At 38.8% G+C, this 21292-nt stretch overlaps 1 protein-coding gene and 1 long non-coding RNA gene across 3 annotated transcripts; one reads left to right on the top strand and one right to left on the bottom strand.

Annotated features, from left to right (window-relative positions):
• Positions 1 to 1604: 1604 nt before the first annotated feature.
• Positions 1605 to 10521, bottom strand: slitrk3a (SLIT and NTRK-like family, member 3a). Of its 2 annotated transcripts, XM_032545245.1 has the most exons (3): positions 10389 to 10521; positions 9625 to 9721; positions 1605 to 8034 (listed from the first exon to the last, which is right to left on the bottom strand). In XM_032545245.1, exon 3 carries the CDS (start codon positions 7974 to 7976, stop codon positions 5256 to 5258), a length of 2721 nt encoding a protein of 906 aa, XP_032401136.1. In that variant the 5' UTR covers positions 7977 to 8034; positions 9625 to 9721; positions 10389 to 10521; the 3' UTR covers positions 1605 to 5255. The 2 variants fall into 2 exon arrangements, with proteins under 2 accessions (XP_032401136.1, XP_032401137.1); XM_032545246.1 differs by lacking the exon at positions 10389 to 10521 and having other exon boundaries at positions 9625 to 9743.
• Positions 10522 to 11029: 508 nt separating this feature from the next.
• Positions 11030 to 13349, top strand: LOC116707736 (uncharacterized). The gene is made up of 2 exons (XR_004336562.1): positions 11030 to 11130; positions 11352 to 13349. It is a non-coding gene; the product is annotated as an uncharacterized LOC116707736 (long non-coding RNA).
• The last annotated feature ends 7943 nt before the right edge of the window (positions 13350 to 21292 follow it).

Genomic DNA, 21292 nt, shown 5'->3' on the forward strand with positions numbered 1-21292 from the left:
TCCTAAGCTGTTGGTCTTTGCTCGTTCGAATGATCAATGCTGCTCTTAGAAAACAGAATTCCTCTTGTTATTCCTCTCCATTCATAATGGGCTGCAAGTCCAAATCAAAGACTAAGCCAATTTTCACTCAAATAACCACAACAAATCAGCAAACAATCCATGCAGCAGATGATAACGTCACACATTCAGTGACATGCACACGCAAGTACACACAAATGCATACAGATCCACACTGACAGCATGTTTCCTCCAAGGTGCAGTGCAGACAAATATCACCCAAACAACCAGAGGCCAAAACACATCATAAGGTAAGTAAAAAAAAAGGTAAGTAGAGAGAAGGAGAAAACATCACACCACACCAAGTTTGAAGAAAGATCCCGCTTTTAGATTGCCCCATTATCAATTTTACTCCAAATATTACCCAGCGCAGTTACAGACAATTAACGGCTGTCCTGAATTCAGAGTTGTCACAGGAGCCCGCTGACGCTCTTCTAATAGGATTATGGTATCTCATATCTCCTGAAGAATTAACAGCAGCAGTATCATGGCAATGGCATGTCAGACGGGAAATATAGAAATAAACATCAAGACAGCTGTGTTAATAAGCGTGCATTGCTGACATAAAAATCCACTAGAAAATAATTAAATAAAAAAATGACGGCAAGTAAAGAGAGCAGGCACAGGTAAAAAACTTGCAAAACTGAATGCTATTTCAGCTTGTATAAGCATTGTAGTTATAAAGCTAAAATATCCTCATAGGATATCAATAATGTAATATGTACTCCATAAATGCTTTCACTTGAATAACAGCCACATAGGAAATTGTATGTATGCTTTTGCTTAAGAAACTGCTATAGAAAAATGTGGGGTCAAATAGAATCTCAAGAAATTAACCACAAATTTATTAAGTGAAAAATAGCTTGAATTCCATCACATCTGTACACTTTGGACTCATGGTCCAGTGTAAAATTACCAGTTTCACAATGAGCTTATTTTTGAAACCTCAGAACATGACGGTAAGGGTTTTCACTCATGGATCATAGCATCATCTTATTCTCGAAGAAATATTAGCAACCTTCACAGCCAAGTGGCCAACAGATGTTCAAGTAGAATAACAAGAACACATGAAAAAGTCCTGGAGGAAAGCTCAATGCTCATCTGTGTAATCATACATTGATTGAACAATGGGGAAGGTAAAAAGGTAATAAAATCATTAACGATTGCAAGGTTTAATTTATTTTGTTAATTTTGGAGTGGGTTGGATGTGGTAAGGGTTTATGTTAACAGAGTAATACTGTATATCATGCTTTTAATCAAACTGAGTGCACACAAAAACTGTTTGTGGTATAATCTGACCTTGTATTCATGGAAACTAAGGTTTTGTGTGTTTTCTGTGTGTGAATGTGTGTAAGTGCAGAAAAATAAGAAGATAAATTAGGTGGAGCAGATTATCACATTTCAGCACTGTAACATCCTCTAAAAGCAATAAAGACAAAAGAGGCTTGACATTATACAGCCACGCTTCTGAAGAATTTATATGAATGTGTCATTTGTTTATCTGATCAGCAACACTTGCCAAAAATAAATGAACAATGAAGGCAACATGAGATAAAATGCTCAATTTAATGCAAGCTTGTAGACTGAATCACTGACAACCGATACCGGAGATGACCCATCAACAATACCTCAACATGTTTTAGAAAATAAAATTTGGTTTGCTACATTTTAGTTTGTGTTATGTTGACATACGTATATTAGGGAATATAACACTGTATTCCAACTAAGCATCACTTACTTAATTCATTGAAATCAAAGCAAAGGGATTAAACAAAATCTGAATCAATCTCCCAATTTACACACAGTGAAGGTGTCTGTATACCTTAGTGTAAAATACCTGTTCTGTTTTTCTGATCCAAAACAACTGAGACCCAGATCAATCATTTGAGAACATTTTAAAGCTTGCATGTAACCTATTTCACATGCAACTCAATTGAAAGTGTGGGCAACCTCTCATATGTGGGGATCTGGCTGGTCACCCTGTACAACCTCATCTTAAATAGGTATCAGTACACACCTGTCACTGTTTAGAGTGCCTCTTATTAACCATGACATAACTTCAGTCATCCTAGTATGCTTTTCCCAACATTTTCTGTGCTGCATCTCAGAGCAAACACAATGATCTGCAGAGTTTCAAAGGCATCAGAGGGATCTTTTTGTCAAAAGGTGCCAATTAGGGAAAGTGCACAAAATACTTTATAAGGCATTATGTATACTACACATCATGTGTAGAAAATATCTACCAACATTGTCATTAACAAGAACTAGATTTTCCTTCAAAGGTGATGCTATTACAATGAAAACTGGCCAGGGAGGCTGCCAAGAGGAGTTGCATAAACTTCTGACAAGTACTGATAGTAACCTTCATATATCTGGGCCTGGGGTACAATGGTAAGATAGACAAAGATTTAAGCATTTTCATGTAAATAAAAGCCTTCTAGCCTAATCTGTTAAAAATACATGGGAAAATGTGTTATGGTCTTATCAAACCAGTGTTGAGCTTTAGAACCATAATCCCAAAATGTCTGCTTGGGGCCAAAACAACATTACACATCACCAAAAGAACATGATACATAAATTGAGGGACGGTGGTGTCAACATCATACTGTAGGACTGATTTTCTGAAGCCGGATATGGGGACTTAATCAATATGGAGGATACCATGAACATTCCCAACTACCAAAGTTTTCACATCTGAATTCAGTTTTCTGCTAGAAAACTGAATTCAGCTTTTAGCACACCAACTCAAAATCCACAAAATAATGACTTCTCCAGAAACAAATAACTTTTTTTTCACAAAATAGTCTACCAACAGCTTAGACCTCATTTTGACTGGAAATCTATGGGGTGGTTACAGTAGGCTGAACAGAAGAGATGCCTTCACAGTCGAACAAGTCTAGAGCATTGCAATGAGCGACCAAATATGTCCAAATAAACATTTGCTATGGATATTCATTCCCATTAAAATAAACAGAGTTCTGTAATAATGTCAGGTTGTATAGGTTAAAAGTCACATTAAGGGTGGAAAGAAATTCTTAAAGAATTTGTATTGGTCTCAGTGGTTTCATCACCAAACACCAGCATTTTAACTTGGATGTGTAAACTTCTTAGATTCGGTGTACTTACAAGTTTGACAGGACTACTTCACATGTCTCCCCAAAAAATGTTACTAAGAAACAAAAAAGAGTCTATTGGTTGAAAATATTGACTTCTATAGCAAATTAATCCATAGTTGACACAACTCTAAGGCTTTGTTTAAAATTCCCTTTTCATTGTTTGTAGAATGGAGGAGGCTAAGAAAGGAGCCTGTGGTATACAATTAAAAATCACATAAAATTATGATTGCTGAAAGTAAATTACATATTCAATTCATAGTGTAGATTTAATAAGCTAATAAGATAATATCTTCATGATGTAGTCACGTGTAGGGGTGTGCATGCGTGGGTGTGTGTGTACCTGTCAGCTAAACCCAATCAAGCTTATATAATGACAGTTCTGCAATGGCAGAACACTTTTATCGCCCTCCAGTGGAGTGAAAGCACATAGCCAACTTGATGAGAGAGCCAAATTATGAAATGTATAAATTACAAAAGTATTTTCCAATCATGATATCACTCACCCTTTTACTTGCATATATCAGTGATACATGTTCAGAGAGTGACAGGTGTGGCGTTCCTCACTGATTTGCCTTTTACTTTTTAAGATATCTTCTTCAAGAGGCAGCAGCATTTACTCTACTTTTTCTGGGTTGTGTTTTACTTTGGTTTTAGATTAAATGTGGCTAAATCCTGCATTGTACTGGACAAAATAAAGTCAAAATGCACATTAAAATATGAAAATGAGTCCCTCTGTTTAAAAAGAAGGAAAAAAATCAGCACCCTGTATTTATGGTTTCCATGTAGTTTAGATACAGTGGATGCAAATCCCATTATATGAATACTAGCAAGTTTGTATTATCATACCTTGCACTGCTTCTTGGTCTAGCATGCTTTTTGAGTCTAGTAACAGCTAATGGCTGACCACATCCTACACCAGATACACACCCTCTTGTTCCACTCCACACATGTTCCACTGGAATTGGTATTGACACCTTCATCAATTAGATTAAAGAGTTTGTTTTTATTAAGAAGGCTATACCAGACGCATAATCACTATACATTGATTTAACATTATCTTTACAATAAAATTCTTCACTGAAATTACAGAATAAATATATGCACATTTTTTTCTTCAAATCTTTGTGAAAGAGAAAACATTAAAAGTGCTTACTACAAAGCTGTTAGTGGATTGCAATGGGAACTCCAGAAGCAATGAGAAGGGAAGAGGGGTGGGGCCATAACAAAGAGTGTGGAAATATTCAGAAAACCCTTCAGTATGGTCTCGTAATAATATTCACAAATGTTTTACCATCCCTGTATTGGCGCTTCCTTTTCTTTACAAGAAGCACCCTGATATAGACATATGTCTTCATTTATAGTAATAACCATATTAATAAGATATAAAAAATTAAATAGAACACTGAACCATAAATGTGTTGCGGTATTTCTGTTCATAGAGTGACATGATAGTTCTGAGTAAATCCTCTCACTTCCTGCACTGAAGCGAGTGCATGCAGCAAACTGCAGTTCAGTTTGAATGTAAGTATTTTTTTTAAACTCTTTTGATAATGTCCTACAAAGAAAAACATGTGCACAGATTCCAGGTGTTTGTACATCCTAGTTGAGTAATAAGAGAGAGGAAAAAAAGAAAAACAAAAAAGTAAGGGAGACGTCCAGCTCCCGTTTGTCCTCATGGTAACTAGTAGCACATCATGTTAGCTCCATACAAATGGATTTTAGTGACAGATGTAACATGATTCCTGTGTTTTATTTCCCAGAGCCCCATTTTTTTCTCCTTTGCTTTCTTCAGGGCATATAGAGATATTTATATATTATAAAAATAACGGTTGACGTTGCTGGCTACTCTGAAAAAAAGGCACTTAATTGAAACATCTGAGAATGACCTCTCCTCGAAGGTGATTTTAAGTGGGAGTGGGGGCATTGTGACTGTATAATTATACATATTTATTTCAATTCATGCTGTTTTTTCAAATTTTGCTTTAAGATTGGTCTAAGTAATTTTGTCTGTAAGGTGGCATAGTGAAAATGACAAAATCATGTTGGTTTTTTGTTGTTCTTTTCTACCGGGCTACAAAGTTATTAAAAACGGTAGGATTTTTCCAAGACTTCGAGGTAATCTGGCTTGGTTTGAAGTTTGGCCCTTAACTCGAGGTAATCACTTTGGGAGGGATCAGGGTAGCAGCCTTTCCCGGCTGTGAAAAGCAATGTCTCCTTCAGCCGTGCGTCCTGCTGTAAATCTGGGTACTGCATGCCTGGTGGATGTGCATGTGCAACATGCATGTCCTTTAATTTGGGCACTGTCCCATACAAACAGTCTACAAAGCCCACTGTTGGCGTGGGCCTCTGACTGTCAATCACTGTGGGGCAGAGCCCTCCATTCTCATGAAATCCTGAAATGTCCGCCGTGGTGTGGTTGACCGTAACAATAGTGTTGAGCTGAGAGTTGGAGACCGCCAAGGTCCACTCTCTCTCTTTCTCCAACAAGGTTCTATAGTTACTGTTGCTACTGCTGCCATTGTCTTTCTTTTCTGCAAACTGTGCCATCTCCTCCTCAGCAATCTCTCCTTCTCTTGGCTTATAGATAGGGTTGTTACACATTTGAGTCACAGGGTGCGGGATGTAATCATAAACGTGGCCATGTCCATGTGTGTGAGTAGTGTGCGAATGTGTGTGCAAACTGGGTGTTGGTTTCTCCGGCGTGCCAGGGTTTCCGGCACAGCTTTGCCTTGGCGGATCCTCAAAAATCCTGCATTGCATCTGGATCCCAGTCAGGTCCACCTCAGAACGTTTGCGGAAAGGTAGCTTCTTTCTGCGACGGAGGACAAAGGCAAAGAGCCCAGCAGTAACAAACACCGCTGAAATGAAGAGGATGAGCAAACTGAGGATGAGAACTGACAGTGGAACAGCCCCTCTCCTACTTGATTCCCCCATTTCAGAGCTCCCTGTGGTGAGGTCATCCCCACCAGGCAGAGCTGGAGAGGGACGTGAAGAATACTTCAGCTCAGGACAGATGACCTCAACCTCAAGCGAACGCAGGTCCTTTCCAAAAGCATACTCTGGTGTGTTGCAGGTGACTTCCCCCACCACAATGACAGAGGATAGCTTTTCCAGCCATTGTTTGAGAGGGATGATATCACATGAGCAATCCCAGGGATTCTGATGGAGATCGATCTGGACGATGGAAGTCAGATGCTCCAGGACACCATGAACTGGCAGGGAAACAAAGTGATTTCTGCGAAGATTAAGACGTGCAAGGTTGGTGCCAGCAAAGGCATCATTGGGTAATGACCTCAACAGATTATTATTGAGGAAAACCAATTGCAGATTGGGCATTAGGGAGAAAGAATGAGACTGAATCTCACGGATGACATTGTATTCAAAGTAAAGATAGCTCAACATCTGAAGTCCACGAAACATACCAGGAGAGAGCCGCTCAATGTCATTACCATTCAAATATAAACTTTTTAAGTTTGGCAAGTTGATAAACGCACCCTCCTGGACATAGGATATCTGGTTGTTCCCTAAATGTAGTAAATCCAAACTTGAGAAGTTCCAGAAATCTGAACGATAGATTTTCTGTATCAGGTTCCCACTAAGATACAATTTCTTGGCATTAAGGGGTCGAGGCAGAAGCTCTGAAATGTTGTGAAAGCCTTTGTCTTTGCAGTTTACTGTTAACCCAAGGTCATTGATGTGAAGGTTGCAAATACAATTAGCTGGACAGATTATTGGAATGGGTGGTCTTGTTTGGTAGCCAGCAATGGGGGGCTGGTTGAGGCCTGGGTAAATGCTACGAGGAGTTGGTGGATTCTTTGTGGGCCGTCTGGTAGGCTTTTTGGTAGGCTTCGCAGGCCTGTCCTTGTACTCCACAGAGGAGGCTGTGTTGTGAAAGGGGGAGAGCATGGAGGAAGGTTTAGTAGGCCAAGTATTCTCATTGCTGAATGGCACCCGAGGAATTCCCAGCTTGGCCTCAATCTCTGCATCGGCGAGAAGAGGACAGAGTTCGCTGCGTTTAATTTCCCGCAGGTCTTTTCCGTGTAGGTGGAATGGGGTCTCACATGTGATCTCTCCCACCAAAGCTGTGTAAGGGATTCTCTCTAGCCATGTTTTTAACTGGACAATCTCACACACACAGTTCCAAGGGTTTTCCTCCAGCTGGATTTCCATCAAGCTCCGGCCAACATACTCCAGTGTGCCTTTATACTGCAATGTCTTTAGTCTGTTACCTCTCAAGTCCAAATGTGTTAGAGACACAGACCGAAAAAGGTAATTCGGCAGCATGGGTATGAGATTGTCATTTAATATAAGTACTCTTAATTTGTGAAGGTGCCTGAATGCACCACTTTCAATCCTTTTAATAACATTGTAATCTGCTTGGAGATATTCTAGACTCTCCAACCCCAGAAATGTGTCGTTTCGGAAAACTTCTAGTTTGTTTTCATGGAGAAACAGTCGTTTAAGTATTCCCAAGCCATTGAATGCCCCAGCATGTATATCTTGCAAGGCGTTATTACCCAGATTGATGGATATGGCATTGTTAAGATGGAGGAAGGTGTTGAAGTAGAGCTTCCTCATTAAGTTCCTCTGCAGGTTGAGCTTGAAGGGTCGGCTCCAAATTTGAGAGATCTGGCTGACATTTGTAAATCCTTTACTGTCACAATGGACATGGAAGATGCCTTCCTTGACCTCGCAGTCGCACGGTTCAAAGCAGGGCTCGTCGATCTCCTCCGAGTCCTCCAGCAGTGGGATTGGTGTGGTCCATCCTAAGGCTATGGTGCTCAGCAAGGTAACCCACAGCATCCTCGCTGACACCACGGCGATGAAGTTTCAGCTCCAGGGACAGAGCCACTTCACAGCACTGCAACAGAGAATGCCAGGGTAGATGAGATCGCAAGAAAAGGGAAGGCTTATGGTTAATGCTCACACACACACACGCCTTACATGCATACAAACACACATGTACATATACACACAGAAACCAAGAGAAGTTTGAGATGACAGAGACAGAAAAGGAAGATACAGGAAAGAGTGCATTAGTTTCAGTAGAATGGACGGCAGCTTTGAAATGAATACCTATGAATAATAGAAAGACACTGGACACCACTTTAGACCCGGCAATATTGCTGTCTTTTTAAAACAAAATATAAAGCCCTATACTCTTAAATAGATAATATGATACCAGAGAGCACAAACGGCTCTCTGCAGTCAGACACTACACTTCACTATGTAGCCTGAAATGCCATTTATTATACAGCAGATGTGCTGGTAAGGTCGCAATAAATCACAGCAGAGATGCTTATCGCTATGAATAAACGAAGGCAACAGCGGCTAAGGAAGAGTACCGTCGAGGAGACACTGTCCCTTGCTTTATTTAATGCATAACAAGAATCTCCAATACATGAGCAATCAAAGTTTAAACCATGGAACAAAATAGTACAACAGAATTGTCTTTTGTGCTAAGCCCAGTCTGAACATATCTCTGTTACTAATTCAAAGCTGGTAAAAGACATGTTTAGCCTTACATGTAAAAATCACTGGTTTATTCAACAAAATGTTTAATTCATTACTATTGAATGAGCAAGTATTGCATTTTGTATTGTAATGTATTTTCCAAAGATTAGGGGACCCAGTAGTTTCCTCTTGTGTTTTACCTCCAGTTAAATATATGATATGCAAGAGGACACATTTTACTGCAAAATGTTTTACTTTTTTTTTTTTTTTGTCCCTGATAAATTATGTTTTATTAGTCGAACCAACTCTTTTTAAGATAATAGGAACAATTTGAGACGTAAATAGAGCAATGGGCTATTCTGACGCTTAGAAAAGCGCAGCTGTGGGGCAGCTGTGAGGCAAAAAGAAAACTGATAGCAGTTGTGATTGTGAGAATGGTGAAATGTGTCAATTTCATCTAAAAAATTGTATTCCTCTCACGGGGACAAAAAAAGATGTGTCTGCCAGACACTTGTGTTATTGTCCCTCTATCTGCCTTTATTTTTCTCTCACCGCACACACTCCTGCACACACGCAAAGCTTCTGAAAATCTTTGCCATTATTGCAAACTCATGTATCCACTGCGCTGTTCAGCTCAATAATAGAGAAGCGCATATGGCTCAGGCAAAAGCGCTGCCCGTGGTGCTGAATGCAAAATCCCGGCAATTGACATGAAAAACGCAGGAATCCCTCAAAAAATGACAGATAAAAAAAATTTTAAAAATTAAAAAGCAAAAAATGATCTTTACACGATGTTTATTTCATGTCGTCTTCCCCGTGCCATGAGTAATCCAGCAGGATTTGATTCCGCCTCCGTTTTTTATAGAGATCAAAAAGCCAGATGCGATGTGAAAAAAAAAAAAAAGAAAAAAGTAACAAAACATTTCAGGACACGGAGCAAATTTGGCACCATAAAAATTCCACTCGCGGTGCATCAGTTCTAGTGGTATATACGTACTTAGTTTAGCGGGATTCCAACTTCACATATCCTCCTCCTGTGGTGATGGGTCCTGTCGTTGCCCGGTGCGTCCCGCGTCTCACGGTCCGTTGCCGGGCTGCGAGGGAGGGGGAAGAGAACGAGAAAATGAAGGGGGTGACTGAGCCGCCTGAACGGGGAAAACACAAAGGAGGACATGGACAGAGACAGCGGGGCATTGAGGAGGGAGAGAGGAGGAGGAGATGCGCATAAGAATGAGCCCCGGATGAATTTTTAAAAAAAGAAAGAAGAAGTAGTAGTAGTGGCGCTTGTCATGAATTGGCAAATTTCAACCAGCTTCTTTTGAAAGATATAAACCTTTCAACGGACATCATCGCGCTGAGTTAGTGTGGGAAAAGAAAATGATGCTGAACAAGTTCCGGTCTACAAGGAACGGTCTCTGATTTGGTGCCAACCCAAGGCACCCCCCCCACACCCACCCTCACTCAAAAAAAAAAGAAAAAAAAAAGAAGGGAAGACAGCAGAGCGCGTGTTGGAATACATGCCAAGCATAATGCAGGCTTTCGTCGTGACATTGGCCGTAAAATTGGGGACTAAAGCAAGAACAAAACGGGTATTGATTAGTAGGATGGATTCCTGCTCTCAGTTATCCTCGCTCGCTGTCGCCCTGTTTGAAGTCCGTGGCTATGCAGACATCAATGGAAGCACAGAAACACACACACACACTCACAAATATCGGGTAAATACTTTCCATGATCCATACGAAATCGTCTATAACTGCTCACCTTAGTTTTGTTGAGCAATTGGAAAGCATCGGGGAAAAAAAAGATCACTAGTTTGAATCTGGTAAATCTCTCGTTCTCCCCTTCTCTTCCTCTTCTTCTCTCTCTCCTTTTCTCTCTCGTTCTCACTCTCTCCCCCCTCTCTCTCTTTTCCTCTCCCCCTTTTCCTCACCCTCTCTTAGTGGCTGAACCGAAAGAGAGGAGAGAAAAGAAATGAAGACGTGATGAGAATGCGATCTCTCTCCCTATCTCTCTCGCTCTCCAGTGATACCGACTCTCTCTCTCCTCTCTCTTTTTTTTCTAAGCAGTTTGTTTAAAATGCAAGTCCTCCACTTCTGCCCATCCTCTTCCTTTTCCACCACCACCTTCTCCTCCTCCTCCTCCACCTCCTCCTCCTGAGCCGCCTCTCGGGCGAGCCTTCAACAACCGCGTGAGAGTGTTCTCCTGGCGGCTTCAGGAGCTCGTCTCCGTCAGCACAGCGGCACGGGCATGTGGATCATATCGGCCTCGACTTGGTTTTCTCCCCCCCCCCCCTCGTTGTGCGTCAGAGAAAAGTGTCGGACCGAACTGGGGAGAGGGCTGCGAAGAGATGGGAGAAGCAGAGAGGAGAGAGATCTCTGGCAGTGAGAGAAAGACGGAGTGAGGGAGGGGGGGAGCAACACGAGTGAAGGGGGACTGCTGCTCTATAGTTCTGGATGCTGTCGAGAGGAGGGAAGGAAGTGAAGTGAAGGGAGGAGAGCAGCGAGTGAGAGAAGCGCTGTAAGCTGCGGCGGCGGGAGCGTGCGTCAGTGAGAAATAAATGAGACCTGTGGATCCCAGACTGGACGCAGGACGCATCCTTCTTTCTTTGTGTCTCTCTGCATAAACATTTTTAAATACTTGTTTCATTGGAATGAAAATTATTTAGTCCCGATTTTTTTTCTTATTTCTCTCTCTCTCTTCTCCTTTACTTTTTTTTCTCCTCAGGACACAGCCACATTTGTGGAGAGGTAGTCGCAACCTGTCACCCTTGCTGAGAAGACAAAGAAGGTGGCCGCGAATGTCTACAGCCAGCAGGGCAGGGACTGCAAAATTACGGAGCATTTCTTCCTTCTATTCTGTCTGCGTGTCTTCCCCAGTCTCGCCAGTAGCGGGCAACACAAGCCCACTTTGTGAGCAGGAAGATCCTTCTACTTTTTTTTTTTTTTTTTTTTTGCAGCTTAACACAGAGGAGGGTGATTGCAGCGGAGAATTGTAATCTTCTTACAGGATCTCTGGTCAATACCTTTAGCATGGCCTCTGTACCACATACACAACCGGAGTTTAGACTTGCATCTTTAAAACTAAGATTGCTGTAATTTGGCCTATAGGCTACATTGAACATAAAATGTTAATAACTTCAAAGATTAATTTTAGAATGACTCATCTAGTGTGTCCTTTTTGTTAAAAGGAAACAGACAAAAAAAAAGGCTTGTTAATATTAAATACAATGTTCAATTGTATGTATTGAACATGAACTTTTTTGTGACAATCACATCTAACATTTTCTGGTTTGACTTTAGTATTAGCCCTTTTACTAAACCAGTTCACACTGGAGCACATCCTGAAAGAATTCCCCGCACTTCACCTGTTACATTCACAGTGATTGTGAACCACTGATTTAAATGGACTTGGAAAGTCAAACACACGTCTATAAAAGGTCCTGTAGTTAATAGTACAAAAAATAAATAAATAAATTCTGCTGCTTTGAAGATCTTAGTGAGCTCAGTGGCTTCTATGATTCATAAATCGAATAAGTTTGGAATCACCAGGACTCTACCTAGACCTGGCTGGGCGTCAAAACTGAGCGGGTGACCAAAACCATGATGGTCACTCCGTCAGAAATCCAGTGTTCCTCTGAGAGATGAGAATCTTCCAAAAGGACAACAATCCCTTCAGCAAACCACCAGTAAGGCCTGTATGGTGTCCAGATGAAAGCCTGGCATGGCAGCCTCCTGGACGTTTGTCAAAAGGCACCTGGAGGACTCACAGACCACTGGAAGCAACATTCTCCAGTCTGATGACACAAAGATTGAACTCTTTAGTAAATGCCAGGTGTCATGTTTGGAGGAAACCAGGCATGGCTCATCAACAGGCCAATATTATCTCTAGAGTAAAGTGGAATGGTGGTAGCACAGACACTACAAAACCTTACTTACATTGGCTAATAACAGGGCTGTAAATACTCCTCTTGCCTTCTAAGAAATAAAATTCTTAGAAGGACTTAATACATTGTATTAAATCCCCCATGCTATCGCAATTCTTTCAGAAAACCCAGACAAATGTCTTTTTGTAAATATTGATTTAAATTCTACTCCAAAAAATGCAACTTCTTACAATAATGGTTAAATTCTAACAGCTTGTTTCATTTGAATAGAACCTGTTGTCTGAAGGCTTGTACAAAGATTTGTTTGATAGTTAGACAGAAACAGTCAACTCTACACTTTTCTACTAGAGTTTTCCTGTTAAATGTATTAAATACTTCTGAAATTAATCTGCTGAGATATAAGGCAAGCGAGCAAATATCCCATTTTGTAATCCCTGCTGAGATTTGTCACTTTACGCATCATGGTGGATTAAATGATTGAGCTCTGGAGACATTATCATGTGCAGGGTATATAGGACATAAATTAATGTTCTCTGTGGTTGCAACCTTAAACACCATTTCATAGACCTCTGAGGGTCTAATATGTTTAAAAGGCTTTTCCTTATAATACACAGCTTCTACCCTTGACTTTTCATAACTCAGAGAATCTCACTAAGTACATGCAATGACCAACATGACCCTCAAATTAAAATAAAACAAATATCAGTGAATAAATAGTATGGGACCATGAATGATTTGTAAAAGGATTGAAAAAAAATTTCATTTTGGTTTAAGTGGAATCAGCTCCTTTCCTACAATATGCTACTTCAGGAAAAAATGTATAGGCCTTAGTCAATAAATACTTGAAGACACATCCACTGCCTGCATACACACTCACAGGCAATCCAGTGCAGAAAGGTCAGAGGAGTGTTTGGGAGCAGCTTGTGGTCTGTAAAACTGCCATTCCTCCTCATGAAAAGCCATCATTCACTCCGTCAGTCTGTCAGCTACTGTCTCACTGGGTGACATAAGGCCACGCCAAACCCTTCATTCAGTCACAGGACATAGGCTGCAAAGACTTTGTGCTTTAGTGCTGTTTGAAATTGACAAAGTACAAATCAGGACTAATGAGTTTGTCAGCCAGAATGTACAGTGGACATTGATGTCACTGTGCTTGACAAATATCACACAAACTGTCATTTCCCCTATGTAAAAAAAAAAAAAAAAAGTGAAGGAGGAAACTGAAAAGTTTTGACCAAAAAGGTTGAGTCATGAGAAATGGTGTTTAACGTAAGTGGAGGAAAATAAAATGTATTCACCATAAGCTGTCATTAAAGGAAAGAATAATTTGACCAGCCTTCGAGCAGGTAATCTGAACTAGAATATTGTGCAAAGATATGAATATCCTTTTAACCTATTCACATTAAATGTTACAACAGTATTGGGGTTTTGCATGATGAATCACAGACCGTTAGTGTCATATTGACTGAAAAAAATGCACAGCTTTTATTTTTGTTTACAAATATGGCGTTAATATGTATTCAGCGCCTTTTCCTTTGACACCCCTAAGCAAAATCCTGTACAACCAGTTGCTCTCAGATGTCAACTACTTAAAACATTAGAGCCATCTTGAGTTTAATTTAATCTAATTTTAGATACGGTTGTTCTGTGAAGCTCTCAGAGGCTTGTAGGAGAATATTACCAAATAAACATCATCATCACGGACAGGAAGAATCAGAAACAGGCAATGATGAAACTACAGAAAAGTTTAAAAGATGTTTGGTTTAGAAACTAATATTCCAAGCTTTAGGCATCTCACCAAGAAATGGTCAATCCATCAGCGAGGCATGTAAAAAGTATGGCACAACTGCAAATCTGCCAAGAGATCTCTATCGATCTACAATTAAACAGTCGAAACATTAATCAAATAAGTTGCAAAGAAACCCAGGGAACTCTGTAGGATTTGCAAAATTCCCATGGCTGAGGTGTGGTATCTGTTGACTGAGAAATAATTAACTTCTAATGCACTGTACATATAAGAACATTATGAAGTGAAGGTCAAAAGTACAAAGTCATTGTTGAAAGAAAGCAAACTGAGAAGGTTCGGTTTAGGTATGATTAACGATTAACAAATGCCAAGGCAATTATTAGTAAAGTTAGTTATACTGAATCAAAGTTGGGGCACCATTTGATTATCAAGAATTAATAGGAAGATAGATTTTAGTCTCTGTCATTTACTGTTTTATGAATACCTGCCTGATGAAGTGGGATTTTATAGCACAATGGATGAAGCAGTTGGGATAAGGGAGTCACAAGTTAGCATATTTATAAGGGCTGTGCAGACCTATTTTATGTGAAGAGGAAGCTAAAAATACCAATAAAATGGAACAAGCTCAGTGTTTAATCCTCTCATTGAAACAAAGTTTGCTGCAACTTTTAATCACAACCCACAACAAATTTTGGTAGCATCAAATTCAGCGACCTAAATCACTCAGAACAAGGAAAGCAATATACAATGAAATAAACAATATTTGAATTATTGTATCATAAAAAAATTCTTTGACACAACTTCCCACTGTGAACTGTTCTGATGAATAAGGGGACATTTGAGTTCTGCAGCTCCGATGAACACAGAAGAAGTGGCGGTCACTAGCAGATGGAGAGAGGGTTTGTGTAGACTGGTGAATGTGTCAAGTGTGCAGAGCTTTGGAAGAAAACAAGTGACTATGCTGTGTGAATGCGGCAAGAAACATCAAAATCAACCTGAACATCTGTGGCCTTTTAAAGTCATTGCTACAAAATAAAATGACATGAGTGACAACACTGTCCTCACAGACATCAAACAGCTCCCAAACCAAGAAGAAATGGCTGACAATAATACCCAACCAAGACTTGAATTAGAAAACAAACAAAAATAACAGTGTTGTCACTGCTGTTGATGTTGCAACCAGGAAGATAATAAATGTCCATTATGTTGAGTAACATGTTACAAGAGGAATCAAAAAAATTATTTACTTAAAAAAATATTTTAACTTATGTACTTTTTAAAAGAGAAGAGAATGCATTCATATCAAAATTCTGGATTATATGAGTGCAAGAATGTCTAAAATGGAAACAATCAGTATGGAAATAAGAGTCAATTACTGAATAAATCTTAAATGTTGCAGTATTAAATATGAGATAAATCCTCTTTATCACCAGCTAATACTGAGGTAAATATGTTTTCTTTAATAATTTTGCTTCAAGTTACATTTTAAACAACGCAATTTGAAATAATGGAATAAATTAATACATTATTAATTAAAATAAAATAAAAAAAATCAGAAACAGGAAAAAAAAAAAAGTTTTGTATCCCATTAAAAACTTTCCACTCTTCAGCTGTCTCTTTTAAAGTATTCCATTACTGCCTCTCTGCTTGTCATCAGGGGCTTTCAGTGACATACCACATGCCACCCGCTCCAGCCCTTAGTGGACCCCAAGGGACGACGAGGGGCACAGTCAAGCAATTCCCAGCCTGTTGGTCTGTCTGTCTGTCTCCATGTCTTACCTCCTGTCACTCTGCCTGACTACTTGAGTCAGTGTAACCAACGTGTCACCTCGACTGCCGTTCTTGCTTTCCACTTACTTACATCCCCACCTGGCTGCCCACCAGCCAGACCACCTACCTCCTGCCAGTCTTTTCTGCCTGATGGCCTGCCCGTATGGCTCACTGCCTGCTTGCTTTCATGTCTCCCTGTCTCTATGCCAGTGTATCAGTCCATGAAGCTTTCAGTACACCAATCTGTCTCATAACATTCCACTATGGTTAGCACATGGTTGAGTCATAATCTTGATTAGCTTGTTTCACTGACCAACATAGACAAAATCAATTATAAAATGAAGGGTAAAAAAAAAAAAAAAAAAAAAGTCTTTTAACATGTAAAATACAGTTACATAATCGCACAACTTCAGGCTGTTTCATAGTTGGAAAATTGAGCATGGTTGTTTGATTTTTGGTACATCAAACAGAAGAAAAATGAAAGGCAAAAATTTATTTGCTCTCCATGCTTGAGGGCCAAACTGTATGAACGTAAAAACGTATTTAATTATTCATATGATTTTAATGAAAGCAGCAACCTTGCAAGAAAAACTGACCAACTGTTTTATTTGAGGTTCTCTTTTGATAATGTATTCATCGGTTCACTGAATATATTACAGGGACTGTATAAAGTTGCTGACTGACAGGCTATATGAAAAAGCTCTCGATAAGGTTATGCAGAAGACATAGTGAGAATATGGAATACACAGCTGCTTTCACTTTAAAAGTTGCTCTCTGTAGTTCAGGGCCTGGCCTGGTTTGAAATTTCAATCTGTTTTCAGGGTAAGAATCTACCTTAGCCTATGTGTTTAGAAGCAGTGGCTGTTCGCAACTATGGTGTTAAAAAGCAGCACAGACAGTAATTCAATCAGCAAATGCTCATTCATTCTAAACACAGATGTTTTTTTCAGTAGTATAGAATAGTTTTCTTTTCCTCTTATTTCATGGTATCTTACAAGAAGTTTGAAGTGAGAATTTTAATTAACCTGTGTGATTTTAGATATGTCTAAATAATCATTTTACTGGAGAAGTTATTGCTTCTCAATAAAGTAAAAAATAAAACTAAATCTTGGACAAAGATTTGCTTTTGGTGAATTCTTATTGAATAAATTCCTTTTTTTTCCAGGGTGCATATTTGTGTGTGTGTGTATTTGTGTATCTTGTCCATTTGTTGGCAGACATGTCTTAGTGTCACTCACTAATCTGGTCACGTCTCAGTGATTGGGCAGACAGTGTAAATGAAGTTCAGGACAAAAGAGCTTCCAAATATAAAACGTAGACAAGTGTTCTTTATCCTTTGTTCTCTTTCACACGCACAGTCTGACATTGTCCCTGTCTGCAATTATGACCTGAAAGCCCTCATAGAGCTACTCATCAAACTAGGAGACATATTACCTTCCTAACCTTAGTCTTTGTTACAAAACTGCAGAAGCCATGTAGGAATTAATTTCTATGATGCTATGCCAAATTTTATTTCAAATTGCTTGGCACATCAAATAATTGAATACAGTGAAATTATTATATTTTTTTTATTGTCACTTCATTTCATAATGCACACGTAATCAAAAAAATAGCAATTGCTTGTTGCATCTTAAAAATACAACTACTTATACAATACCAGGAGTCTGTTGAGACTGATTACAGTGCTGTACAAACCAGTATAATTTGAGGAAGATTAAAAATATGCATACTACTAAACTGTATTCAGGAAAACTAGGGTAAACAACATTCAGGTGTTTTAACATTTTGAAAATGTAAAAATGTAAATATAGAGAATCAATGGGGAAACAATCTGTGATGTTTGCCTGTGTCATAAAATTTAGTCAGTCTTTTAATGAGTATCTTTTCTGTTTCTATGGTGCATCAACTATGCAGACATTTCCTTCCAAATAATTCACATTGTTGACTTAAAATAACATTTCCTGTAGGTGTTTGTGTAGATACATTTAAATAGGGAAAATAAAAGTTTGCAACTTTTGCACTCCTAGTTTACACCTGGCATTTACATGCAGTCTACAATAAAACTTTTTTGGCCTGATAAATAGCTTGTACTTATATAGCTCTTTATCAAGTCTAGAGGATCCCAAAGCTCTTCACCCTACATTCAGTAGGAATACTCCATTGCCCATTCCTGCACACTGGTGTTACTGAGTCATGTTTATAAGCTGCCTTGCTTAGTAAAACCTCTTCATCTCCATCCACACATTTCCCACAAAAGTGATATTGGGCCTTTTTGGTGGTCACTCTTTCTTGTATTTATACCACTCAAACCACTCTGTATGTAATTCAGCAATAGCAGGCATGTCTGTGTCATGTAATGATAATGGTTGATGTTGGACCCAAATGCAGAGAGAGAGACAGCAAGTGAATTTGAATGAAGATCTGATGAAAACTGAAAAAACTTACAAAATCACAGGGAGCCAGGGCAAAACACAAACCATAAATCCAAGGGAAACACAAGGAATATCTTGATTCACTCCAGAGAGGAGTGAATCAAAGAGGTGTGATTAAATACTGGGAAAGTGAATTGTGAAACAATAGACCTGGGCTGATTGGCTAACTGATTGCAGGTGTGACGAGAGAGACGGAGAGAGAAAAGTGACACAGTGGGAGAGGGAGAGTACATAGGGGTCTAGGAAATGAATCTTGCAAAATAGAATTAGAGACAACAAATAAACATAACTAGAATCACTAAAAGGGAATTGAAGTAACAATTGAACCAAGACAGAATTAATAGAGATAAAAACTAAGGAGCACAAATCACAAAACCCAAAGCAAACTCAAACAACCCAAGATCCTAACAGTCTGATGATGCCAAAGTTCTTCAAAGTTGGATTTGTGTTATCAACGCTTCCCCCAATTTCCTCAATATGTAACAGTGCTAATTATGTTGACTTATTTCAGACACAGGGCATGTCTCCAAAATTAATGTCTGTGTCCCAGTGCATTTGTACAGTGTAATCTTTCTTTATGTCGCTCTTGGAGCCCTGGCTTGTCTTGCAGAGTGACTTATCTGGCCATTTTAGTAAAGGACTCATTTTATTGGATCAGGAAACTTTGAAGTTATTACTTTCTAGCTATGGTAACTGGACATTCCCATAATGTTTGTGTAACGCTAAGTAAGCGTAGGCGTCTGACTACGGCCAAATATGGCAATAGGCAGTCAGAAAGTTTCAGCTGAGGACCCCGTGTGTGTGTGAACAAAACACCATCAGACAGGTAGCAAGTTTAAGTTGTATTCAAATTGATATATTTGCATATATTTAGAAATGTATTCAATAATAATAATAACAAATAATATTTTCCTATGAGTATAAGCAATAAACACAACAGGAAAACAACAACAAAAATTAAATCCCGATGACACCCAAGAGTTATTTTCGTATTCTAAGTCCGTGGTTTCATATGCAGGATGATTAATGATCCATCAATCAATAATCCGAATGTTTTTAGTCCAACATTCCAAGGCAATAGGTCTGGAAAAGGACAGTAGTTTGGTTCAATAAAGTCCTACAGCAAAGCTGTGGTGATCCAGTAGCTCTCCATCCTGGGTTGAAACAGGGGGTGGAAAAATAAACCTGACCTACACAAGGTCATAAATAAATATAATAAAATTAGCATTCACATTTAAACAGGGTTAAACTGTAATCCAAAAACTAAACATTCATCAATTGCTATATTCCATAAAGCATTTTTCAAGTTAAATATCAAATTAAAGTGCACTTTCAAGTTATATCTAAGTTTAATTGACATTAGATTCAATTAAATTTAATTGACTTAGGTATTGTATCAATAAACAGCAATGAATTGTTTTATTGCGCAACTTCAAATAAATCCACCAATACCAGAATTCTATAGGCTGTAAACAAAATCAATGAAAAGTAACTAAAACTATCCTAAAATGACAAACTTACAAAAATCACAGGGTTTATTTAATACTTTGAGGAACCATCTTCTATTCGGCCACAAAATGAACTAAAAGAGAATGATCTTTTAATCGACAAGACCATTTTTTGTTACCAATACATGGATTTTGAGTGGGCGTGTCACCACAGCATTTCTACTCCTAAAAAAAAAAAGTACGTAAAATAAACGACTCACCGTCGAGTGGTTGCCCGAAAACACACAGTATAAACGTTCGGCTGTGTTAATTTGGCTCTATCCAGCAGTATTGTTCAATGATTTTGGAAAACGCCAAGCACAAACAGCTAGCCACAGTATCAACAGCGATGGAGGAAATCCGAGTTCTTCTTCTTCTTGTTGAAATTTACTGGCGGTTGGCAAAAAACGTTGGATGAGCATTACCGCCACCAACTGGTGGCAGGCCTCCATTTAACTCAAATATTTCAAATTAACACATCAGAAGCTTGCAAAGCCATGGGATCATAACATTGGCTTTCCCACATTGTTTAAAGCTGTAGCAAGATGTAAAGATGTGAACTTCTTAATATTTTGAAAGCAATCCCATTTTTTCTAACTTCATCTCACTATTCTGACTTTTTTCTGACACAAACCCCAAATTATATACCTAGCCCAGAAACAAATTTGATGTTCCAGCCAATATTCCAGATACTTTTTGAAAACGTTTGCCATATTGAATACTGTAATTGTTGTTCCTTAAGCTAAACTAAACGTGATAAAAATTAAATTGTGGGTATGAAAGAAAAACATTATTTAAAAAAAGTAAGCAAAAGATACTGATAACACAAACTTTGAAACACAAATTTAAAAAATCATAAAATGTAACCACTATCTTGATCTTTTAATGCAGGGAGCCCTGAGGAAATTGGAAAATATGGCAACAGTAGAGTAAGACTGGCCTTTCAGCTATTTGTTTTGTCAATGTATCTGTGTTCTTTTCATCAAGGACAAACTATGTACTTTGGCAAGATTACAAAAATGTTGCCTTAAATTGATTGAAGCAAGACAGAAGCATGTATTAGGTGTTTCATGAGAGTCAAAAAACATTACTTAATATTCACGTGGGTGTACCTCGATTAATTAGAATACAATTTAAAAGTTTATTTAGTTCAGTATTTAAATTAAAACACCACAATAAAGATGCATTGCACACATACTTTAAGTGTTTTTCTTTTCTTCATCGTGACTATTTCATGAAAAACTACAAACAACAGGGATAACCACATCCTTGAGAGGTTTGTAGAGCAAGTTTCATTCAGAAGAATCGAGGGAATTCACAAGATGTGGACAAAATATGCATATTTT

The sequence above is a fragment of the Xiphophorus hellerii genome, chromosome 18, assembly GCF_003331165.1.
Source record: "Xiphophorus hellerii strain 12219 chromosome 18, Xiphophorus_hellerii-4.1, whole genome shotgun sequence".
Taxonomy (NCBI): Eukaryota; Metazoa; Chordata; class Actinopteri; order Cyprinodontiformes; family Poeciliidae; genus Xiphophorus; species Xiphophorus hellerii.